The 25,053-nt window shown below is 32.1% G+C and overlaps 5 protein-coding genes across 5 annotated transcripts; 4 read left to right on the top strand and 1 right to left on the bottom strand.

Moving 5' to 3' along the window:
• The first annotated feature begins 1,669 nt into the window (after positions 1 to 1,669).
• Positions 1,670 to 5,503, top strand: LOC107413505 (receptor-like protein kinase THESEUS 1). The gene has a single exon (XM_016021464.4). It carries the CDS (start codon positions 2,636 to 2,638, stop codon positions 5,171 to 5,173), a length of 2,538 nt encoding a protein of 845 aa, XP_015876950.3. The 5' UTR covers positions 1,670 to 2,635; the 3' UTR covers positions 5,174 to 5,503.
• Positions 5,504 to 7,961: 2,458 nt separating this feature from the next.
• LOC107413497 (aquaporin TIP1-2) lies at positions 7,962 to 9,386 on the top strand. The gene is made up of 2 exons (XM_016021453.4): positions 7,962 to 8,220; positions 8,531 to 9,386. Exons 1-2 carry the CDS (start codon positions 8,088 to 8,090, stop codon positions 9,157 to 9,159), a joined length of 762 nt encoding a protein of 253 aa, XP_015876939.3. The 5' UTR covers positions 7,962 to 8,087; the 3' UTR covers positions 9,160 to 9,386.
• A 1,834-nt stretch (positions 9,387 to 11,220) lies between these two features.
• Positions 11,221 to 13,430, bottom strand: LOC107413511 (F-box protein At2g39490). Its single transcript, XM_016021471.4, has 3 exons — positions 12,448 to 13,430; positions 12,163 to 12,321; positions 11,221 to 11,858 (listed from the first exon to the last, which is right to left on the bottom strand). Exons 1-3 carry the CDS (start codon positions 13,249 to 13,251, stop codon positions 11,478 to 11,480), a joined length of 1,344 nt encoding a protein of 447 aa, XP_015876957.3. The 5' UTR covers positions 13,252 to 13,430; the 3' UTR covers positions 11,221 to 11,477.
• Positions 13,431 to 18,158: 4,728 nt separating this feature from the next.
• LOC107413500 (phragmoplastin interacting protein 1) lies at positions 18,159 to 21,316 on the top strand. Its single transcript, XM_016021455.4, has 4 exons — positions 18,159 to 18,772; positions 19,453 to 19,624; positions 20,337 to 20,383; positions 20,472 to 21,316. The coding sequence occupies exons 1-4, from the start codon at positions 18,207 to 18,209 to the stop codon at positions 20,989 to 20,991; spliced, it is 1,305 nt and encodes a 434-aa protein (XP_015876941.3). The 5' UTR covers positions 18,159 to 18,206; the 3' UTR covers positions 20,992 to 21,316.
• A 128-nt stretch (positions 21,317 to 21,444) lies between these two features.
• LOC107413514 (protein SOSEKI 5) lies at positions 21,445 to 23,509 on the top strand. The gene is made up of 3 exons (XM_016021474.4): positions 21,445 to 22,436; positions 22,534 to 22,603; positions 22,686 to 23,509. Exons 1-3 carry the CDS (start codon positions 22,211 to 22,213, stop codon positions 23,305 to 23,307), a joined length of 918 nt encoding a protein of 305 aa, XP_015876960.4. The 5' UTR covers positions 21,445 to 22,210; the 3' UTR covers positions 23,308 to 23,509.
• The last annotated feature ends 1,544 nt before the right edge of the window (positions 23,510 to 25,053 follow it).

Here is a 25,053-nt window from a genome sequence, read left to right as displayed (position 1 = left end):
CAATCCAATTATTATTATGTGTTTGTTTTTTTCAAGGACTTACGTGAATTTAGAATCCACAATTTAAAAGTTAGAAAAAAGAAGGAATAAAAGGACTTTATATAAATCACACAGACTGTTTTTCTTTAACGATAAATTTAAGGTAATACATTATTAGTCCTTCAATTATATCAATACTTGCAGTTTGATCTTTGGATTATTTCCTTTTTTCACATCTTGGTCCAAAATTTTAGTTTTTGATCCGGTTTGATTCTTAAACTATTTTTTATCTACTTTCTAATAAATTTAAAATGTACAATATACTTGATGCATTATCCATAAATCTTATGCGATTGTTTTGATATTGTAAATTTATTATTTTTTATTATAATAAGTGTATTATATATCTTAAAACTGCTTAACTACTTAAAATATAAACATAAAAATAATATTTAAAAATTAAAATGCTAAAAAAAAAATAGTTTAAAGATCATAGTGGAATTATAGATTTAATTAAAGGGTTAGGGGAGCCAATAATTCAAAATTTAATTTGAGCCATTAATTTGAGCAAATAATTCAAAAAAATTTAATTTGAGCCAATAATTCAAAATTTAATTTGTAAACGAATAAACTTCAGCATATGTAATTGGTAATACTGTATAAATATAAATTTAATATGTTCTTTTAGCAGATATCTAAAATATGTTAGAAATTATAATATATATTTTTTGATGAATAAGAATTTCATTAAGCATAAAGTTACAAGGAAGAAGTTGATAATAAACTTCCTTCCTAACAAAAAGCTTTACATGTAGTACTACTTGTCCGCAACTGGGAAGCGGATTTTCCAATATTAAATTCTTCCAGTGAGTTGTAATGTAGATGGAAAACACAAAATCTAGCACTATTTTACAGCATTTATTTTCACAGCATTTCATTTATTAATTCATGAAATATATATATATATATATATATATATATATATATTTTACTTTTGAATTAAAAAAAGAAAAGCTCATCTATCAAAATTCAGATCATGTGATCAACATTAAACTTCCCCTAATATCCTGCTTGAATTCTGCTTAATCACATTTCACTAATATAATAACAATAAACTTTAAAATCATTTTTTTCTTCCACAAAATCACATAATGAGTATTTCATTTATTTTTTGTTTCTGTTAATTTCATATTTGAATATATATATATATAGAGTAATTCTACAATGTAAATCGCATCTAAAATGTTTTTTTTTTTTTTTTTAAATATTGACTTTGTTGTGTATATGTACACAACACATACAGTAAAACCGACGTTTTTGTTCAAAAAAAGATGATTTTGGATGCGATTCGCATATAAACAGTTAACACCGTATAAACTTTATATATATATATATATTTTGTCCACCTTGTATATGAATAGTTTTATTATTGAAAAAGGTTATCAATAAAATTAAAATTTGTAGGTATAATTAATTACTTTGTATGTAAGTGGATTTTTATATTTATTTATTTATTGTTGAGGATGTGGAAGAAATAAAAACTTTAATCTTTACAGAAGCAAACACCACAAATCTGAATTAAAAAAAATAAAAATAAATAATAATAAAAGAGTTGGTCAACCAGGAATCTGCTGACCATTGCATGAAAGAAAGGGAAGGTAAACGTTTTCAAGGTTATGGTTTGGATTAAAAGTTTTATGCTTTCAAGGAAAAGCTTTACTCTCACACTTCAATTCTCTACTTTGACTTGCATATGACTCGCTCTCACTTACTCTCTATGCTTTGTTTTGCTCTGCTGGATCTCCAGTATAACACAACTGCGGAGTTTTATATATATATATATATATATATATATGGGCACAGAGTTCTAGGCATGTCATACTAAACATGGAAGCTTTCCAAATATTTATACAGATTAAACTTTTAATCAATTTTAATTTTCCTTCCCCATTAAAGATATATATTTTTCTTTCCACATTTAAGCTTTCCAAATATTTTTGAGACTGATTTAGATAACCAAAGTTTTTCAATGCTGAGAAATTAGCATTTGCTTTCCTAGAAAACATTAAGAAAAGTTAGAAGATGGTGAATATTGTATCAAAGTTTTGTCTTTATATTTTAATTCTGTTTTCTCGATTGGATTATTTACATTTTTTTATTGATTGGCCATCATATTCCTTAGGCATGAGCTTTCTTTAATGGCCGCTATTATATTTTATAGTATTATATTGTATATATGTATATGAAAACAGCGCAAGTTCAGTTAAGTCAGTTTGCCCCAGTTCCCCAAACTTTTTCTTTTTTCTTTAAAAAGTAGTTTAAAGCCATGAGCTGGTCCATACACAGTCACAGACCAGATCTTGGAAACTGCAGCATTACCATGATTCTTCCCACACAACCTCAAATTGCCTCTTCTTTCCTCTTCTTTTTATACTCGTAACTCTCACACCTCTTTTTGTTCTTGCTTTTCTTTGCTTTCGAAGTAAATTATGAGGAAGCAGGTATGTTATTCTTTGCATTTGAATTACATTTCAAATTTTTTTCTGCTAACTAGATGATGCAAGAAGATTGAGAATGAGAGTATAGGTTCTATCAACGTATGATTCCTAATCTCTGCCTTGTATGTGCTTTACTTATTGGCTGAAAGAGAGCTTGTATGCAAAAGATGGGTAATTCAGTTTGGATTTATAGAATTTGCGTTCTTTATGCTTTCTGTGCACCAAGCATTGTGTTTGCTTCTTTTACTTCTCAAGACAGTTTCTTCATTGATTGTGGGGGAAACAAGGTACTGGAACTCGATGATGGTCGAGTTTTTAAGCCTGACTCTGGGAATTCAATTGTGGGTTTATCACCAAATTCCCTCATTGTGATTTCAGACCCCCAAATGACCATTTCAGATGATGATTCAGCTTTCTATAATTCTGCCAGAGTTTTCAAAGAAAAATCTGCTTATACTATTAGCACTAAGCAGATTGGTCGCCACTTGCTGAGATTGCATTTTTACCCCTTTGAGAATCCACATTATGATTTGAAATCTGCAGTCTTTTCGGTGTTGGCTAATGGAGTTACACTCATGTATAGGTTTTCCTTCTCAAACTCGAGAAGACTCACACCTTTTTTCAAGGAATATGCAGTTGATTTGAGTGGAACAAGCTCGAAAAGATTGTCACTAGCATTGTCTCCTTCCAATGGTTCAATTGCATTTATCAATGGGATAGAGGTTGTTTCTTTGCCCAACAAGCAATTCCCTTCCACAGCAATGCCTGTTCCACTTGGACCTGAAGTTGAAATTCCTCCACATTTAGCTTTGGAAACAGCATATAGAGTAAACATGGGAGGTCCACTTCTAACCCCAAAGAACGATCCATTATGGAGGACTTGGGAACCAGATTTTCCTTTCCTTCTAAATCCTGCTTCTGCCCGGAATGTTAGTGAAAATCCCAGTTTGATCAAATACCCTGATGGAGTTTCAGTTGAAATTGCACCAAATTGGGTTTACTCTACAGCTCAAGAAATGGCGGATGCGAATGTTAGTGATCAGAGGTTCAACATTTCATGGGAATTTGCTGTTGAACATGGCTTCACCTATCTTATCAGGATGCATTTTTGTGATATTGTTAGCATAGCTCTTGATAGATTGGTTTTCAATGTGTATATCAACAGACAATCTGCTCTGGACTTTTTTGATCTGTCTAGCAAAACAATGGAATTATCAGCAGCCTATTTCGTTGACATTGTGGCAAATCTTTCAACGGGTTCAGATCGAATTCTGGTTCAAGTTGGTCCTCCTGCTTCAAGAAATCTCCCTTCCAATGCAATCTTGAATGGTTTGGAGTTTTTTAAAATGAGCAATCCCCACGAAAGCCTTGATGGGAACCTTCCAGCAGCTGGTATTGATTCCAAGATGCCAGACAAGAAAAACTGGTTGGTGATTGCAATTTCTTCTGCATCTGCAGGTTTTGCTCTTTTCATGCTCATATCAGTAGCTTTATTCTTGTACCTGCGAAAAACATGTCCCAAGAAGCCAAAGCACCAGTGCTTATCCTGGATACCAGTTCCTACTACTCAAGTCAGAAATTTGGATTCAAAAGTTTCAATTGGTAGTTCCACTTCAACAGCACATTCTCTTGGTTTAAACCGGGTTCTAGCATTCTCAGAGATTCGTGAAGCAACTAAAAACTTCGATGAGAGCTTGGTTCTTGGTGTTGGAGGATTTGGAAGAGTATACAGAGGAGTGCTGGAAAATGGGACTTTGGTTGCAGTAAAGCGCGGAAATCCAAAGTCCCAGCAGGGACTTACTGAATTCAGGACAGAAATAGAGATGCTTTCCAAGCTAAGGCATAGACACTTGGTTTCCCTTATTGGCTACTGTGAGGAATTCAATGAGAGAATCCTTGTCTATGAGTTCATGGCTGGAGGTCCTCTAAGGAAGCACCTGTATGGCTCAAATCTCAAACCACTTAGTTGGAAGCAACGCCTAGAAATTTGCATTGGAGCTGCAAAAGGATTGCACTACCTTCACACTGGAGCAGCAGACAGTATCATCCACCGTGATGTCAAAACAACAAATATACTTCTTGATGAAAATCTAACGGCAAAAGTGGCTGATTTCGGGCTTTCCAAGTTAGGTCCTACTCTGGATCAAACTCATGTAAGCACTGCAGTGAAGGGAAGCTTTGGTTATCTTGATCCAGAGTACTATCGTAGACAGCAACTCACGGAGAAATCAGATGTCTATTCTTTTGGAGTAGTTTTAATGGAAGTCATATGTGCTCGGCCTGCTATAAACCCTGCCCTGCCAAGAGAACAGGTGAATATAGCAGAGTGGTCTATGAACTGGCAAAAGAAAAGAAAATTGGAGAAGATAATAGATCCCCATCTTATAGGATCTATAAACCTTGAATCTCTAAGAAAATTTGGTGAAACAGCAGAGAAGTGTTTGGCTGAGCATGGAAGTGAGAGGCCAACAATGGGAGATGTTTTGTGGAATTTGGAGTATGCTTTTCAACTTCAGGAGGCTTCTATACAAACTTTGTCAGCTGAGAACAGTGCTAATTACATTCCAGATATTCCAGAATGGCTCCCTCAGATTGAATCTACTAATGGTGATGGTGCCAATACAACGAGTGACCGAGAATTTGATACAGCATCAAGTATGGTATTTTCTCAGTTGATGAATCCAAAAGGAAGATAAGTACTGAAAAAGGTTTAGCCTTCATCATACATTCACATGGCAATGTTTTTTTCTAATTACGAAGTTGTTGATCATGATATTCACTAGGAATTCTACAAAAAAGAAAAGAAAAGAAAACTAGTTTCGACCAACATAGTTTTTAACAGATTATGCAGTCAAATCCTCATTGTATCATGGAAAGAAGAAATGCAAAGGAAATATGAAGATAATATCAGTATTTTTCTGTGACATGGTTTGTTTTTTTTTTTTTTTTCACAGGAGCATTATATCGTTTGTAGTTTTAACTGGTGTGATAAACATTATATCTCATTTCTTGGCAGAATCTTTTTGATGTTAATTTCTTGATTGGAAGTTGGAACTGTGAAATCTGTACTGTGGAAGCAAATAGCTAGCTAGCAGCATCAAAATATAAGTGATTAACTACCTAAAGTCAAAATAACTCCACAACTCTTAAGATGCTTTATTTATTTTATTTTTTTACTGTTGTTGCGAGCACATACCACAAGTCATGAACAATTCAGTGAGCATAAAAGTTTTATAGGAAAATTAAGGAACAATAAGCAAATCCCTTCAGTAGAACCAGATTGAGAAAAGAATAAAGGTAAATAATTAGTCCAAAAGCTCAAAGTAATTAGTCTTAAAGATTGAAAGTTGCAACACATTATGAGGCTTTCTTTAAGGTCAAGTTTCAAAGGAGGCAGATTGAATTTTACTTGTTGGATTTTAGTATTTAAATTTCAAGATTAATACGGAAGTTCTTACTTCTATAAAAAAACCAAAATGCCAGTTTCATCACTTTTCTTTTGCATTAGTGCCATTTTTATGGGGCTCTATATGACATTTGTGAAATAAGTAGAAAAGGTTAAAGAAACTCTTCCTCTTGGCTCCTACTACCTAACAAGTAGACCAAGAATTGGTCGGTCCTATAATAACACTAGATGATGAAGTACTCATTTGTCCACATACAACAAATTAATGAATTTTGATTAATTCATTTTTTCCATCACAATGATTTATTAAGTGAGAATGACTTCCGAAACCATATCTCCATCCATCAATATCCAATTTGAAGCCAAATACTCGACAAAAACTTCATTGTTAAGAAACCCCACGTGCTTATATATATTTTGCTTGAATTAATTCTATCTAACACATTTCCAATCAAATTAAACAAAAATTGCCGTCAATTGAATTTAAGCCATATGGTTTACTTTATTTATACGCATGCATAAGCATTTAGGTACAAAAAGAGGACTCAGTAAGATACACTCTATAGATTCACCAAAAAATAGAAGTAAAATAAAATGGACAGACGCTATAAATCTATTAGTGGATTGCTGTATTTACTATTTAGATTCAGCTGTTTGTTACACTGGATTAGATTGAATAGAACTATATTACATTCTCATATATTTGCTATATTATATCTCATAATTTTTAAGCTTATAATTCCAGTCAATAGGATTCACCAAAAATATGAACTAACAGGAGACGCAGAAGTTTTGTAGAAAAATTGCACCCAATGATATGGATTGAAAGAGTGGTACTAATATTACAATCATTATTCTATTAGGACCATCCTAATGGAAAATTGTTAAGACCTATATTATTAGCTTTTGAAGTATTTCAAAATTGAAATTTAAAAACACATTTACTTTTTACATTAGTATAGTAATATTCTAAAATCTCATAAAGTTAAATAAACCTTACATATAGATTTATATAAATCTTAAACATAATTTTAAATGTTTCAATTTTCAAAACAATTTAAAAACTATAAAGGAGATTGTGATGGTTTTCTACTAGGACAATTCTCACTTTAAAATTGTTGTCATAATAATTAGTTTACCCTCCTCCAATCATTGGTTTTCTCTATATTTTGTGTTAATAGAACAAAAATTTTGTTATAGTGTTAATAGGATTTGTTAATAGGATTTGCGGGTCCATCATGCCACAAACCCATGCAATAACATTTTTTTAATCATTAGATTTATTCGAAGATAAAATCTCACATATAGAATAGTGTAGACATTCAACAAAATTGTTAGTCTAGAAATCCAATATAATATGAGTAATTCATATTTCATTCAGTGTTGACATTAATAAATATCATTAACAATAACAATGATCATTCTATATAATAATTTTTAATTAAAATATTTAATTTATTAATTTTTATCCTATAATTTTAAAAAAAAATTTAATAATAACAATTTAAATTAATATTTAATATTGATAATTATTTATTAATAATGATAAATAGTATTTTTTTTTTTTAAACCAAGGAAAACAATCAAGTACAATTTGGTGGGACCACAAATAGCCGACACAATTTAATCTCCAGGGTCCCACCGCCAGTTAAATCAGATACATGCAATACGACCCGCAATTGTGATTGGGGTATTCAAACAAATCAGAAGGTCGGTCGTAGCCAATCCAAACAAGTCGCGGGTCATCGAGCGGTAGGCACGAGGTTTTAGTGGGTAAAAAAAAAACAAACAAGAAACCCACCACAAATCGTAAAGTGGGACCCGCCAGGCCATAGGGTCGGCGATCCTATGTCTCCTCGTCGTCGATTTCAGGGTTACTAAATTGTATCTCAACCACACAATGGGCAACGATGGGACCCATCTGTTAGCTGTAAAGTGACCGACCTGTAATCTCTAACACACAATCAAATCTGGGTCTTATAATTTACTGAACTGTTTTGGCTCTATACTGGTCACTTGCTATACCGGTTCCATAGCCGTTATTTCAGGTATTTAAGGACAAAAACGAAAACACTTTCGCAAAAACAAAAACAAACCAAAGAAAAGAAAAGAAAGAAAAGAAGCAGCAAAAGGCTGTGTTTTTTGTGAAGCACTTTTTGCTTCCTAAGTAAAGAGAAACATTTACAAAGTAAGAAAGAACAAAAATGCCAATCTATAGAATTGCAGTTGGGACGCCAGGGGAGGCTAGCCACCCTGACGCCATTAGAGCTGCATTGGCAGAGTTTTTCTCCATGCTCATCTTCGTTTTTGCTGGCGAAGGCTCTGGCATGGCTTTCAGTAAGATTTCTATAACAATCTATATATATATATATATATATTCATATACCCATTTGATTTTTTTTTTGAATTAATACATATTTGATTCAACTTTTTCGTATTGGTTTTTTACTTATTGATCAAATTAGTAGGTTCAAATAAGTAAAAACAAATTAGTAGCTTCAAATAAGTAGAAAAAATTAAGATTTTTTCTTTAACAAATAATCACATACGGTTTTTAGCAATGGAATTTCTTAGCAAAGTAAAAATAAATAAAATAAAAACAGCGTAATCTTGTAATTCAATGATGAGTGCTTGTTGTTCATTGCAGATAAGCTTACTGATAACGGTTCAACAACACCCTCCGGCCTCATAGCAGCTTCACTGGCTCACGCATTCGCACTCTTCGTGGCGGTTTCCGTCGGAGCAAACATCTCCGGCGGCCACGTGAACCCAGCGGTAACCTTCGGCGCATTCATAGGTGGAAACATAACACTTCTCAGAGGAATCTTGTATTGGATCGCGCAGTTGTTGGGCTCAGTCGTCGCTTGCTTGCTTCTCAAGTATGCCACCGGCGGCTGGGAAACCTCTGCGTTCTCGCTCTCCACCGGCGTCTCTGCTTGGAACGCAGTGGTTTTCGAGATCGTCATGACCTTCGGGTTGGTCTACACTGTGTATGCTACCGCAGTGGATCCGAAGAAAGGAAATGTAGGAATTGTAGCACCCATTGCCATTGGATTCATCGTCGGCGCGAACATTCTGGCCGGCGGTGCCTTCGACGGTGCATCGATGAATCCGGCAGTGTCTTTTGGGCCGGCGGTGGTTAGCTGGACATGGACTAACCATTGGGTATATTGGGTTGGACCCTTGATTGGGGCTGCCATTGCAGCCATTGTTTATGACAATATCTTTATCGGAGATGGAGCCCACGAGCCACTTCCCAATGGTGATGAATTTTAGTTCGTTTTTCTCTCTTTGTTTTTTTAAGATATGGGAGAGAATAAAGATGCTATGGAGTTAATTAGGGTTTTGGGATTTTGGTGTAGCATTTTTTTTTTTTTTTTGGTTGTGGTAGGTGTATTCGTCCTGTTTTTCGTTTCAGGTTGTAAGAACTAAGAACAGAGGAGAGAGTTTGGGAAATTGTGATCTTCCTGATTAGTGAAAATTTGTTTTTGTTTTTTTTGTTTTTTTGGGTTCAATCATTTAGCCGAGGATTAATGTCATTTGGGATTAAAATACTTCAGTTCATTTCTCTAAGCTAAATTCACTTTTTCACTTCTATGTTTTTAAAATCTTCCAGTATTATCCAGAAAAAAAAAAAGATCTAAAGTCACATTTTATTCTTTCATTAATATAATACTAATTTGAATTGAATATCATGCAATGTTGTTCAAAATTTGTTGGTTGTACCATGTTTCATGCGCATGATTTTGGGATTCAAGAAAAGCATGAATTGTCTGGATGTAAGAAAAATTTATATTTAATTACCAAAAATAAAAATAAAAAGAAGGGAAAAGTTCGAATTTATCAAGAAGCTATATAGAAAATGGAGCCGATTAGGGCCAGTAACTCAACTTGTGTGGAATCCAAATATGCATGTTGGCTTCTTATTTATTTATTGAGGTAATAATGTTGGCATATATATATATATATATATATATATATATATATATTTTTTTTTTCGGGTAATAATGTTGGCATGTGAGCTTGAGAGTTGGACTCAATCAACCAAGCCCAATAACACTTTTTGACATATATTTATTGGTACAGCCTGAATTTGAGCTACTACAAATCTAGGAAATTATCAGGTATAGAAATGATCTGATATGTAATTGCAAGGTGGTACTGAGGATGCACTAGGTTCCATAGCAACACTGCTTCTCAAATCTCACAAAAGAACCATTTAAACAAGGGCTAGAATGGTGGTTTACAATAAGCGAAAATTTGTAAGTTTTATTGAACTAAATAGCTTTTGTTTATCATTATTACTATTATTTTTCCTCTTCAGAGTCTTTGACACCTATTACAAGCTGGTTTTACACTGATAAGCCTTATAAGTTTTCTTCGAAGTCTCTGTTTTTATTTGTTGTTCAATCACTTAGTTGAGGATTAATCTCATTTGGGATTAAAATATTTCAGGTCTTTTTCTAAGCGAAAATTCACCTCTCAATTCTATGTTTTTAAATGGTTCAGAATTATCCAAAGAAGAACAGCTCTAAAGTCACAGCTTATTTAATTATACAATACTAGTAGTTTGAAAACAAAATACAATATTGCTCAAAACTAGTTTCCTTATTATTATTATTATTTTTTTGGGTAAAGAATGTTCAAAAATAGTTATGTTCAAAAATAGTTGGTTGTGCCACGAAAGCATATTTCATGTGCATAATAATAGAATATCATGCAATATAGTTCAAAACTAGATGGTTGTGCCATGATTCATGCGCATGATTTTGGAATGCAAGAAAAACCATGGTTTGTAAAAAATTATATTGGTCAAGAACCTAATTGAGAATAGGGCTAATTAGGGCCACCAACTCAACTTGCAGTGTAGGAACCCGAAATAGACAACTTGCCCTATTGATAATAAATTGTGTTAGGCTTTTCTTTTTTCTTTTTTTTTTTTTTTGGCTATAACTTGTGTTAGGTTGATATACATCGTTGGATTCATTTTCTGTTTGACTTAAAATTTTTGGAATAAATGTTGATTTAACAAGCCCTCACATAAATCCCAATAATATTTTTTGGACATATTTTATTCCTCTCTTGCTGTCCATTTTAGGGATTGATATCGGGTACTAAGCAAGAGGGTGAATGAGACTGGCCAGGGTTGGTACCTAATACAGCTTGAAAGCTGAGCTACAACTGTCTAGGCAATCACATAGAGAATGATCTGATTTGTAATTGCAAGGTAGTGATGATGATGCATTAGGTTCCATAGAAACATTGCTTCTCAAATCTCACAGGAAAAGCCATTTAAAGAAGGGGCTAGAATTTTGGTTTACAATAAGAGAAAATTTGAAGTTTCATTGAAAGTGCATAGTGTTTTTTTTTTTTTTTTTTTTTTTTGACAAGTGTTTGACACATTTTACAAGCTCATTTTACACTGAGAGGAGCCTTAAGTAACAATTGAAATGATTTTTCGAAAACTAAGCATTGTGCTTGTCACAATTTGCAATTCCTACAAAGTTTCTAATCCACCATCTTAGCTTTTAGCATCCTGCACTCCAATTGTTGGGTGCATGACAAAAACTGAGTACCTTTTGGATAGAGACAAATCAAATCTGCCCAAATTTTGGAGCCATTAGACCCATTTGAGCATGTTTTGGGCACAAATTATTAATATCGTTGACTTCTTCAAAATGATCTGAATTCTTCCTTCCCTCTGACCAGGGTGCTTCCATTAGAAAATTGCTACAGAATTTTGGCTGATATGGAGATTCCTTAACCGAACTCCGAAAACAATTCTCGTTGGATGATGTTATGGTGAGTGGATCTACTTTGACTAGCTCTCTTATATGCTTTAGCAATGAGATCTCATCCTCTTGCTTTGTAAATCCATCCAATTTAACCACTTTTACATGACCCAATTTTGTATGCCTATCAACTTCTTTTGTGCATGTGGCCATGATTGGAATACAATAGCTTTTTTCATCAATCTGCAAAATTGTAAACAGGGTAGAGAACATCATGATGAGAATGAGAAATTTAAGTGAAGAAAATAATAGCAATGGTAACGCACTTATGAACACCAAGTGTATACTTAAAGGGCTGAACAGAGTAACATTGCCAAAAATATTTTCTTTTCCAGAAATTGGCTTAGAGTTCATCAAGTTCATTCTTTAAGGTGTTGAATATATGTTATACATCTAGCCAATGTTTGGAAAACATAAAAATGGATCAACTTAGTAAAACGGTGAAAAAGATGGAATTTTTGGGTATTTCCAAGTTAAAGAAACTTACAGTTACAAAGAGTCTCTCCAAAGCAGGACAGAGCTTGAGAAAGTAGATCAAGGCATCAGCACAGTATCCATCTTTTGAAGAATCAATCCACCATAGTTCTTTCAGTTTATAGAATTGGAAGTTCCCTTTTAATGGAGAAATTCCTGGCCAGATCAATGCCTGCAACAAGTACTTTCCCATTACAATTTATATACTACTGAAAACAAGAAAACAAGTCAAGGTTTGAAAAGCTGGAACAAGAAATTTGAAAAAAAATCAAAACTTTGAATATGGTTTGGAACATACCTCGAAAGTCCATCTACATAGTGTTAGAACTTCAGCATTCTTTATGGTTAATAGAGCAGGATCAAAGTCACTGCTTTTGAAACCACCGTATCCAGGACCTTGTCTGCAATCAAGCATGGCATCCACCAGGTTAAAATGATATTCAGGTGTAATCCTAGGGAGTTTACCTCGGAAACGAAAAGATCGGAGTTTAGAGGATCTAATACGGAGAGATATTAAATCTGGACAGTCAAAGATGGTTAAGTTTTGAAGCTTTGGAGTGGATTCAACACATAATGTTTGCAGCCCATTGCACTCAATGATTTTCAAGCTCTCAAGGAACTGAAACTTTGACATCATGGAAGAAACAGCCTCATTAGTAAGATGGCCAACTGATTTCAGATTCAGAGTTTTAACAAAGAAATTAGATGGGCATGGCTGGTGGGTAACATCGTGGTGGTTGATCAGCACCAATTTCCAATCAAATTGCTTTGGAAATTCCTGCTTCACAGTAGAGAAATCCACTTGGAGTTTATCATTGGCTGCAATCGTGGCTAAGACAGTACTATCTTTGCCCAAGTGAAATTGAAGCTTCCTTGGTTGCTTCAATGGATCAAGTCTGTCAAAATGGGTTAAAAACTCAGCAATTGAACAGGCAATCCCATCTAGATTTCCTTGTTTCACTGAAACCAGGTTCCATAAACCTCTCCATCGAGTTGAAACCAAACTGGTTTCTAATGCAGTCTCAGAAGGAAGAAAAGAAATGATGCGACAAAGAAGCTCATCAGGTAATTTGCGGAACAAATTGTCTGTGTTCTCCTCCATGGATGTTTCTGTCACAAAAATCCGGTTAGCATTTGCCAGAATTTATACTGAAAAGGATTGTAGAATAACAAATATGATTAAGAAAGTAAAGGACGTATTTGGGTTGTGATAAATATTATTGTTTTTTCATCTTGGTATAGGGGCTTTTGGATTTATGTTAAGTCTTTTATTTCTTTAATTGTTTCTTTCCCTGTCAATTTCGTGGCTAAAACTAGCTACCGTAATAAATAGCACTTGTCAATTTGTAAATGCAATTAATTAAGATTTGATAGAATTGGATTGTTATTTGACTTTGCTGATTACTATGTCTTAAATCATAATAAACTATTTCAACCAACAAGAAAACAAAATAGTTACGTAAAAAAAAAAAAGAAAAAAAAAAGTCATAACAAAAAACTAGTTGAAAAATAAACTTCGAGTTTGAAAGTAGAAAAAGTCAAATTAGTTAAATGAATATTTATAAATTGATCTTTTTTTTTTCCTGTTTATTTTATAGTTTGAAAATTGAAAATTGTTGGCTAATGAAACTCAAAGTCGTAAATTTGTTTTAAAGAATTAAATAAACAAGTCTTTTTCTGACTGAATTCTATTGCCTTCATGATCAAACATGCCTACGATAGCACGTAGAACATTGAATTGCAAGTTGCAATTCCAAGTTCAAATATATGATCTATTTAATCTCCTTTAAATTGAATATTGCAGACCATGTGAAGATACAGAGAATTAGAAATTAAAAAATTACAATGACTTATCATAATCTAGGGCAGCTCTTTGACAATTTTGCTCTTGTTTAAGAGCAACTATTTAAACAGATTTGATCTTTTGATAAAATTACAGTACTACCCGCATCAAGATATTGTCTTTTTTGGCCCAGAGTTCACTCTCTCTCTCTCATGGCCTCGTTCACTCCGTCTCTCCCCTTACCTCAAGGTTTTGTCAAATCGTGTCTTGAAGGGAAAGGTATCCACAGTCTTATAAAGACCGCTTCGTGCCCCTCTCCAACCGATATGGGATGTTACACAATGACAGTTATAAATGTATAAAATTCTTATTTTTTTTTAAAAAAAAAAATTAAATCATCAAATGATTTGTTGTGTTACTATATAATCCGTTTCAAGCTAACAGTTAACTTTACGTTTTTGCATTTTAAAAAAAAAAAAATGTTTAACGGGCAATTTATTCAACATGGTTGAAGATTGAAATATTATCTTATAATTTTCTGAATAAGTATTTGACCATGTAAATTCTCCTCTTTGAAGTCTAATCTAAAATAAAACCTCTTCTTCCTCAAAACTTGCTAGATATCATATTAAAGGTGTAAAAATCCCTCCCAATATTTATAAAATAAGAACGTCAATATAGCTCAAGAATGAAGGAGAATAGGAGAGACATTTTTTTAAAACAACTTAAACCTAAACTACCTTAATTTCTGCACCAAAAAAATAAACTAAACAAAACTTAATGCATCAAAATAAAATGAAGCATCAAATACTTTCCCAGCTCATCCACACCTATTTCCTAATACTAGATAAATGTCAATTTCAAAGCAGGTACCTCTAGGTCCACGCTAATTACTAAATAATGAATTTCTAGCAAATCAAAAAATGACAACTCAATCAAAGCATGTTCTACCACAAAATCCAAGGCTTTTGTATAGCATTATTGAGCTGTGAAGTGAGTGCAAATTTGCTCATTCACTGTAATTGTATCTACAAGAGGCTTTTTCAAGTTTTAGTTTTTTTTTTTATACATATTAAGGAAGAGCTATTTTTACTATTTGTAGTTATGAAGAACTATTTTTACTACTAGAAGTAGGTAGAACGTCCAACAGTTTGTGATTGGTTTCAATGGGTGCAAAGAACGTTTTTAATCCTAAACTTCAATATGAAAATAAATACATCTACCTTTAAATTGATCGGTTGGTGAGCATCATTATCTATGCCCCAAAAAAAAAAAAAAAAAAAAGGATTCGAGTCACTGGATAGAGGCACAGGGACAGGGGACAGCCAAAAAAAAAAAAAAAAAGACTTTTAAATTGGTCATCTTCCATAAGATTAGTACAAAATAAGGGGAAGAGCTCAAAACTTTCACCTTTCTTTTTCTCTCTAATTCTATATGTTGGGAATATGTTATCATTTTATATTGAAAATTATGTTCATGAGTAACGATATCTCTATCAATTAATGACTTACATCTAAATTTAAGTTTGGCAAATGACAACTTTGGTATATTATAAGGGTTAATTGTAGTTTTGGGTCCTTTTGTTTACCCCAAATTTCAATTGAGTGCTTAGATTTTCAAATTTTTTAATTGAATACTTGTATTTTCATTTTGGTTTCAATTTGGATTCTATTTTAAATTTTTAATATTTCTTTCAATTTTGATAAAAAAAAATAATGAAAATTTTGATGAAAATAAATATTTTATTACACATCCAAAATTATTATTAGCTCTTAAAATATTAAAAATCTATATAAAACAAAAAACCCCTATCATAAATTAAATATGCAATGCCCAAATTAAAATAAAACAAAAATCAAGGATCACAATTACGAAAAATAAATAGTAATAATAATAAAAACAGAAATCTGAATTGAAACCAAAATAAAAATTGAGGCATTCAGTTAAATAAAATAAAAATAAAAATAAAAATAAAAAACTCCATTGAAATTTGAGTCAAATTAAAGACACCAAAAATATAGTTAACTTTATTCTTAGAGTTTTCATAAGAAATGGGAACATATATTCCGAACAAAATATAAACATTCGCGAACAAAGTTATGAATGCCCGTGACATATGATGATACACTTGTACGAGGGACACTGGTGTTCTTTCTTTTCTACTTGGGATTTCATTATTATATTATTTTTTAGGTTGGGACAGTGGAACTCAGATTATTATTTATATTATTATTATTATTATTATTTCGCATGAAACATGTTTTTTTGTTTTTTAATAAATTATCTAAATATATATTATTAATTTTTTTTGTTTTGTCTATGATTCGAATTTATTTTTTCATGACACAAATAAAAATACTTTATAGATTTTATGCAAAAATTGAAGTTTAGTTTGAACTTTGGTGCCTCTTAAAGAAAATAATAACAATAATAATATAATGAAAAAAACAACAAACATTTTTCTTTATCACAAAACGTTATTAACAAAACCAAAAACAATATCATTTTTTCTCAATGTAATATATAAGTTTTTTTGACCTTCTTTATTTTTCCATCTTTAAATATACTATACATGTTGCATCAAAAAAATCCCCTTTATTTTGTCCTTTATATTAGCATTTGAAAATTTCTAGTTGTACTACCATTTAGACTTTATACAGTTTTATTATTAATCTATATTTTTATTCCTATTTAAAGTTACTATTAAAGATATTTATTAACTTAATTTATTTAAATCGTTTTTTTATACAATCTCATTCTTCTTTTCAAATAATATGTTATATCTCATTTAATTTATTCTCCATTATAAACTAGGGTTGCAGATACATCAATTATTTACAAATTAGTCTAAAAATGATACAATAAGATGTATTTAATTTTTCTTCTTTTTTTTTTCCTGATGATTACTTTAGTTTGGATTTTTTTTTTTCTATGGCTTATTAACGATCAGGTCGAAACAATACTCTTATATTTGATCATGGTATATTAAAATTCATCTTTTATTTGATAATTTAAAACTGAATATTTTTTAATTGTTCAAAAGAGTTCATCCAAACATTCTTAATATGTTTGACATTTATCTATTGAGCATATATATTTATACATATATTAAGTATCTTATATTATGAAATATGCCAATTTTTTTTTTAATCATTGATGATTTACATCTATTTGAATGTAAAATATATACAGGATGAAAATGATATAGATAATGGAAGTGATGGATTAGAATGTGTTGTTGAAAATTTGGACAGAAGTTTATAATTGAATGCTCCAATATAAGAAGTTATAATTTTGAAGATGTTTAAAAGTACACAACTAAACAACTTTAATATGTTCAGAATCTTATAACTGAATATATTCAGTTGTACAAAATTTTACGATTGAACTATTAAAAAATATATTCTTAAAAAAGTTTGAAATTGTTGGATTGAACAAATTTAATGTGTTAAAAAATATACAAATGAACACACTCAATAATAAGTTTATGATCGAATGCTCCAAAATAGTAAGTTATAATTTTAAATATGTTTAAAAGAATATGTATGAATTATTTTAAATCTGTTCAAAAGCTTATAACCGAACTATTTCAAAATTTAACAAAAATTTATAATTGAATTATCTAAAAATATATTTCACAAAAAAATTATAAAATTGTTAAATTGAACAAATTCAAATATTTCAAATATATTTATAAGTCATGTCAATCTCGATCGCTAGCTATCCTCCATTATTCATGATGGTTGGTTTTTTCCTTTCAAATAAATAACACTTCACACCATTAAAAAATAATAAAAAAATATAAAAAATTAAAAAGGATGAAAGTCAATCCTAATTCAAAATATAAAAAAAAAATAATCTAATAAAATTAATTTTTATAGGATTGTATATAGTCAATTTAGAATTGTAAAAAAAAAATTTTAATAAAAAATATATAATTTTAAAATGATATAAAGTAGGAATATTTTAGGTATTAATAATATTGTATTAAATATTTTTATATTTTTTATTTATTTAGGTATCAAAAAATAGATTGTATTATTATAAAAAGAACACTTCCTGGCGTTTTATCTCGTCGATCAAACGGATTAAGTTTTTTTTTTTTTTTTTTTTTTTTTTTTTTTTGGTTGCTTTACAATTATCTTCATTTAAGGAAAAAGGACCCAAAAAAAAAAATAGTTTAACCTCGTAACGACGTCGTATGGTCCAGGTTTAGCCTTTCGAATCAAAAACCCTCGGTTTCGCTATGGCAGGGTGAGAGAGTGCATAAGTGAATGCCATTTACAGAGACTGAGAAGGAAAACCAGCAAAGTATGGTTTTGTCAAACAAGAAGCTGAAACAAAAGCTTAGAGCAGAATTAGCCCACTCTTTAGCAGCTTCAGAAGCTAAAACCGACCTCAACAATGAAGCTACAGAGAATCGAGACAAGCAAAACCCAAAACCCCAGTCTTTGAAAAAGCTTCTAGACTTGGCAACCCAGAGACCCAGACTGTCGAAACGAGACAAACATAGACAAAACAGAGATGGGGAGGACAATAAGGAAATTGAGCCAGTGGGTTCGGAGGATAAGAAGAAGAAAAAGAAGAGGAAGCGAGATGGGAAGGAAAAGAATGGGAATTTGGATACAGAGGAACATGAAGTTTTGAAGGAGGTTGGGAATTTGGATACAGAGGAACATGAAGTTTTGAAGGAGGTTAAGAACTCTGAGACGAAGAAGAAGAATAAGAAGAATAAGAAAAAGAAGCAGAAGAAGGCGGCCAAGAATGAGGAAGAGAAAGGGGCTGCTGAACTTGGAAGTGAGGAGCAAAGGGTCGCTGAGACAAATAAGAATAGTGATAGGTAACGCTAATACAATACTCTTTTGCCCAATTTGTGATTTTTAATTTCAAATTTGTTTTTTGTTTTTTTTTGTTTTTTTTTTTTTTTTGGTTTTTATTGTAATATTTTATTTTTTTTTAACTAAAATAATATTGTTGCTTTTGGGAAGATATATTTCATCTCTGATTTGTGCTGTTTGACGAAAAAGGTTATGCACAATTTTGATTCCTAAGAAAACTAAGTATTGGGAAAAGGAAGTTAAAACATGGACAATTAACTTGTATATGCACTGTACAATTTTGTGCACTGATAGAATGGCATGGAGAGGAAAAACTCGGATGCATGCAGGATATTCATGCATAACAGGATTATTATCTATCAAAAGTAGTATCTTCTTTTTCCATATTGGCAGCAGTCTCTTTTTAACTTGTAACAAAGGAGATCTTTTTTCTTTCGTGTTTCAACAAAGATGAGTTTTGGATGGAATATTGTAGTGGTGTTATGTGATATTCGTAAAATGGTCAAGTGCGCTTATGCGGGATGAAATTCTAGCTCTCTCAGTTTTTAAGTTATTATACTCCGCATTTCAAAATCTTGTGGATTCTTGTCTGTGTTCCTATGTTTGTTTTAGGTCCTCAATTGTGGGCATTATCTGATGGCAGATTTATTTATTTATTTATTTTTTCTCTTTTCTTTTTTAGCCAAGCAAATGGAGATGTTACTACAAAAGTTTATGTAGGAGGCATTCCTTATTACTCGACTGAGGATGACATCCGAAGTTATTTTGAAGGTTGCGGAACAATAACAGAAGTTGATTGTATGAAGTTTCCAGAGAGTGGTAAATTCAGAGGAATTGCAATTATTAGCTTTAAGGTGAAAAAAACTACATAACTGGTTTTGCTTTTAGATTATGTAGAGTTGGAAAAATTATCTATTTCAAGAGTTGCCATTGATAACTTTAGAATTCAAAAGCGAAGGCAATATTTTGGAACTTTTGTTGGCTTTTCCATTCCATAACTTGTTGATGCCCCTTTCCTCATATCCTCACTTCATTGTGGTATTGCATAATTGCTGATTTGGAGGTTTTGCTCATGGAACTGGCTGATAAATTACTTGCAACTAGCACATATCCTTGGCATAAAGGTTAAATCATCGGTAACATACTAATTAAAGATGAGAAAATCTTGTCAAACTTAGTCTTTAAGTTATGTAGTCAGTTTCAGTCATATTGTATCCTGAGACATGCCATTATAGAGGCTATTCTGCTGAGCAAATGTAGTTTAGAAAGATTCATACAGCATTACAGAGATTACATGACTTGACCTGCTAAAAGTAACTTTGCTGGGTTGCTGATTTTATCAGTCGCCACTGAAACAGCTTACATAAAAATAATAGATGTTTGGCTTATCCTGTATTGTTGATTTCATGTCAAAAGCTTTCTTCCTGTTTAAACCTGAGTTCTGCAGTTGATGATAAATTAAATTGAAGCTTCAAAAATTTTTGGTACTTTTTTGAAATTTTATTCTTTGCCAGATTGAAATGGTTTTGTGATTTACTTGATCTTACCATTTCAATTTCTTTACAGACCGAAGCTGCAGCTAAACGAGCCTTGGCTCTTGACGGAGCAGATATGTGAGTATAGACAATTTCTTTTCAGTTACCCTGTTTATTGCTGTTGTCTGGTTCTTACATCACACCTATGAAACTTCTTATATCTCAGGGGTGGGCTGTTTCTGAAAATCCAACCTTACAAGACAACAAGAACCACTAAAGGATCTGATTTTGCCCCAAAACATATAGATGGCTACAACAGAGTCTATCTTGGAAATTTATCATGGGATATCACTGACAACGACCTTAGAAAGCTTTTCTCAGATTGCAATATATCATCTATTCGATTTGGTATGAACAAGGAAACAGGTCAATTCCGAGGTTATGCCCATGTGGATTTCTCAGATAGCCTCTCACTGACAATGGCATTAAAGTTGGACCAGAAAGTTGTGTGTGGAAGACCTGTGAGGATAACATGTGCGGTCCCTAAGAAAGGAGCAAAGACCCATCCAATGCCTTTGCCTACAACTACAGAAGCTGCTAAGAGTGAAGTTACTAATAGTGAAGTGAGCTCCATTAGCGGTAAGATGAGGAGAAGAACATGTTATGAGTGTGGCGAGAAGGGTCATATTTCTTCTGATTGTCCAAAGAAGCAAACAGATGCTCCAACATATCCTAATCCAAGTTAAGCATGTTCATGGTTCTTACAAGGTCATCATTCTTGGCAAAAGTATCTGCATCTTAACGTGGTCTTGCAAACCACTATTGCAGAACTCAGGTTGTTTGAAGTTTGAACAATCTAGAGTCCACAGGTGGTGCTGGTATGGTCCATTATTCCAAACTTTTGTTTCAGGAAACTGGTTTGGAGGATTATCTTCAAAGAAGCTCTGGGATATCTCTTGGAACTTTACCTTTCTAAGGAATCAGTTTCTTATACAAAAAAATTATTACCGCAGAAATATGTACTTATAAAAAATTGAGTTTGAATTTGAAGTAGGTTTTCTTTTTTCTTTTTTTCTGTTTTTTTTTTTTTTTTTTTTTTTTTTCCCCCTTGCATGAATAGCATCGATGGTGTATGCAGTTTTGCTAGTTGCCCAAAAACTATGACAGATAAAAACCAGGATTTTTCTTGCATTTATTTTAGTGAAGGAAAAGTGGCAAGAATATTCTGATAGAGGTAGCCATCATTACATACTAACTTCACTTCGTTACATTACCATTTTGATGCATTCTGCTGCAGCCAAGGAGACATATCTAACCCCTAGAAATGAAAAAAGTTTTATACGTAACCGTTATTATGAGTGACAAGATGAGTAACATATGGTGTAACAAGCCACTAATGATGGAACATTCAGGGGTTATTTTGTAGGGTTCACATGTTTTAATGTCCCTAGTTGTACTGTAAGGTAATCTGGCTGTGCTTTTACCTAAACCCAAGGTCATATTTTGTTTTATTTCCCTACAAATTGTTTGGCTAAGTATGATAGTATGTTATGGTCTGGATTTTTGGAGGCATGTTATTCAATTCTTCATGCTCATCTGTTTGGAAGTACGTAAAGATTTGTTTAGTAAAGATCCATATTTTGAGTTGGAGTGGTTAAAAGGAAGAAATTGTCAAACCGTCTACCCCTGATTTAAGTTTCATGGTTTCACGGGACTCAGCTTTGACTTCCCCTGTATTGAAAATGCAACTTTTTGTCTTAGTTCTACTTTGATCCGTGAAACCTTGCCATGAATTTTTCAAGGCCAAAATTTTGGTGATACATAAAAATACTGTCTTCCTTGTGAACAAATTTATAGCTTCCTTGTTTTCAAAGCTCTATCTTTCCTCTCTGCTGTTCTATCTCATTGAGCATTGGAGATTCAAATATATATATATATATATATTTACTTCCAATCTGTTTCATAATGGTGGTCAATTTAGGAGGAAAAGCAGAAACTTCCATGCCCAAAAAATGGCAAGACAGAGATAATGCAAATCCAAAAAGAACCAAAACGTTGATGGAAACCAAGCCAAAGACGAAGGCTGACCAAAAGGTTCCAGTCATTTACTATCTTTCCAGAAATGGGCAATTGGAACATCCTCATTTCATGGAAGTTCTTCTCTCTTCTCCTCAAGGATTGTATCTCAAAGGTAAAATGCTTGAAAAACCCCACCAAAAAAAAAATCACTTGGACTTTGAATTATTACTCATCAAATAGGCTGGTTTTTGAATCTTGAATTTTCTCAGATGTGATTAATAGGTTGAGTTCTCTTAGAGGGCCAGGAATCTGCAGCATATATTCATGGGCTTCCAAGCGGTAAACCCATCAAGCAAAATCCCCTGTTTTCATTTTTCCTCCATTTTCTCATTAACCAAACACATGGTATTATGCACTCCAGGAGATACAAAAATGGGTTTGTATGGCAGGACTTATCTGAGAACGACTTCATATATCCTTGTCAAGGCAATGAATACATTCTCAAAGGATCAAAACTTCTCGAAACTTCTCAAAGCTTTAGGTCGTCTTACGAAACACCGTCTTCTTCATCGTCAATATCATCAGCACCTGCATTTTTCCGGGAAACTAACAGTTCATGTGAGGATTTTTCTGGTGCTTCAACAACCATCATTAGAAGAAAAAACCAGTCATGGAGCTTATTTGATGACCTTCGTGAATACCAAGTCTACAAGGCCAAAACCACCGGAGAACTTGCCGGAAAATCAACGAATGCGTCGACGCAGACGGAGGAGAAGGCAACAACAAATCATGGAGAGGTTAAAGAGTTTGAAGGAGATGGTGTTGTTGGTCTTACAGAGCAGAGCAAAGAAGAAGCTTCAGTGCTTTCAAATTATTGTTTTGGTGGGTTAGGGAGTATGGAAGGGTACGTGGAGATGCAAGATGGGACGGTTGAGAATAGCTGTGGTGGTGAAAGAAGGAAGGCATCAACGGTTCTGATGCAGTTGATCAGGTGTGGATCAAGAGGTGTCAAAGATTGTGAGTCCGCGAAAAGTAAGGACTAAGATGCATAGAAATAAATATTATTAGAATTGAGTACAAAACTCTTTCCATACAAAGAAAATGTGGAAACAATTTGAGGATAATATTTTTTGCCTAGACTTGTACAAAGAAATAATGCCCCCCCAAAAAAAAAAAAAAAAAAAATCCTAAAATTACCTTATCAATTTAAAATCATGAAATGTTATTTCCTTTTACTTCTTTTTATCCTTAGAATGTCCAAATTTATTTCTATTGTTTGCAATTGAATTACTGCAATTATTTGTTTATTGTTAGGATCAAACAATTAGGAAATTAGGTTAGTTGTTCCCATAAAAACAATTAGCCAAAAAGGTACTATTTTCTTTAGTACTATTCACTCTGGTAAAAGTCTAGAGTTTGAATAATTGAATTTCTATTATAACTAAAAAAAATTAAAAAAAAAAGAAAAAAAAAGAAAAACAGTTTAATTTATGAAAAAGAAAATTAGTATAGGTTAGTAAAATGTAAAGAACATAAAAGTATTAATTCACTTCTTTTTTTTTTCTTTTTTTTCTTTTTTTTTTTTTTTGGTTTTTTATTTTCCTTTTTGAAGAGTATTAATTCATGTCGGGAGGATTGGAAAAAGTGTAGCTTTTTGATGAAAAACGGAAAGTACAGCCTGCATAGATAGACAATTGATGGGCCAATATGAACTTCCGCCCATTGGGTCAGGCAACCATTAACTAAATTCCGCCAACAGCAACGCAATATTCCACGACATGGATGAAAAAGAGCAAACAAATTTCAAATGGTGTTTTTACCCTTTATTTATTTATTTATTATTATTATTTTATTTTATTTTTTTGAAAAAAAAATGCTAGAACATCTCTTTGTATCTTTACCTTTTCTAGTCATGGAATTTTCAAAGCCATCACTTTTCACTACCATAAATAAAAGAGAGCCTGTTACTTTTTTTTTATTTTTTTATTTTTTATTCTCTCTTTCTCTCTGTCTATTAATTTATTTATTTGGATTATAGATAAATACTTATAAAATTGGTATCTAAAAAGTTAATGCCTACAATAGTTATCATAATATGAGTGTTGATTAACTCATGAAATTCTGATACTTTAATTTCTTTCTCTCCAAACAAAAAACAGAACATAGTCAACTCCTTTTTTAATATGTTAATTCAAAAATCTCAATGAAAATACTATTTAAAACAAAAATTAAAATAAAAAGTTGGAAGTTCTTACCCAACTTGACTAACAAATAATAACATTCATATCTTCATGTTAGCTTGAACTCAATAACTTGTTATTACTAATGAAACCAATGAATATAAACTGAAAATCAACCCCTCGAAGGTAGCAGATCAAAAATCAAACAGAAACCCAATATTCTTTTTCATTCACTGGTATGAAATAAGTGTAAATTAAAAACAAATAAATTATGAAACTTTAAAACAATTGAAAAATATAAATAAAAGATAAGTTTGTAGCATAAATATAGAAAGGGATTGATGTGGGATCTGGTGGGGTATGTGGGATTTCTCCAATTGATTTACCAAACTAATAGTCTTCTTGCGTTCAATTTCCTTCAAAATAAAAATAAAAAGAAAAATTAAAAATTAAAAAAACTTCGTATGACTGGTAAACTTATAATTTATTAATATCATATTTATATACTTATGGATTTGAAGGGGAAAGAAAAAAAGAAAATTATATATATATATATATATATAACAAAATAAGATCGAAAGGCAGGATAGGAAATTCGGTGACTCATGT

This window comes from Ziziphus jujuba, chromosome 8 (assembly GCF_031755915.1).
Source record: "Ziziphus jujuba cultivar Dongzao chromosome 8, ASM3175591v1".
Classification (NCBI taxonomy): Eukaryota; Viridiplantae; Streptophyta; class Magnoliopsida; order Rosales; family Rhamnaceae; genus Ziziphus; species Ziziphus jujuba.
This window is presented reverse-complemented; position numbering and strand designations above follow the sequence as displayed.

Bases quoted from the DNA above. Each gene is read 5' to 3' on its own strand.
- LOC107413514 (XM_016021474.4), top strand. From the start codon at position 22,211: ATGGTGGTCAATTTAGGAGGAAAAGCAGAAACTTCCATGCCCAAAAAA. The intron at 22,437-22,533 runs GTAAAATGCTTG...GAATTTTCTCAG, and splicing joins TCAAGGATTGTATCTCAAAG to ATGTGATTAATAGGTTGAGT. The intron at 22,604-22,685 runs GTAAACCCATCA...TATGCACTCCAG, and splicing joins TATTCATGGGCTTCCAAGCG to GAGATACAAAAATGGGTTTG.
- LOC107413511 (XM_016021471.4), bottom strand. From the start codon at position 13,251: ATGGAGGAGAACACAGACAATTTGTTCCGCAAATTACCTGATGAGCTT. The intron at 12,322-12,447 runs GTATGTTCCAAA...TACTTGTTGCAG, and splicing joins TATGTAGATGGACTTTCGAG to GCATTGATCTGGCCAGGAAT. The intron at 11,859-12,162 runs GTAAGTTTCTTT...ACAATTTTGCAG, and splicing joins TGGAGAGACTCTTTGTAACT to ATTGATGAAAAAAGCTATTG.
- LOC107413497 (XM_016021453.4), top strand. From the start codon at position 8,088: ATGCCAATCTATAGAATTGCAGTTGGGACGCCAGGGGAGGCTAGCCAC. The intron at 8,221-8,530 runs GTAAGATTTCTA...TGTTCATTGCAG, and splicing joins AGGCTCTGGCATGGCTTTCA to ATAAGCTTACTGATAACGGT.
- LOC107413505 (XM_016021464.4), top strand. From the start codon at position 2,636: ATGCAAAAGATGGGTAATTCAGTTTGGATTTATAGAATTTGCGTTCTT.
- LOC107413500 (XM_016021455.4), top strand. From the start codon at position 18,207: ATGCCATTTACAGAGACTGAGAAGGAAAACCAGCAAAGTATGGTTTTG. The intron at 19,625-20,336 runs GTGAAAAAAACT...ATTTCTTTACAG, and splicing joins TTGCAATTATTAGCTTTAAG to ACCGAAGCTGCAGCTAAACG. The intron at 20,384-20,471 runs GTGAGTATAGAC...CTTATATCTCAG, and splicing joins GCTCTTGACGGAGCAGATAT to GGGTGGGCTGTTTCTGAAAA.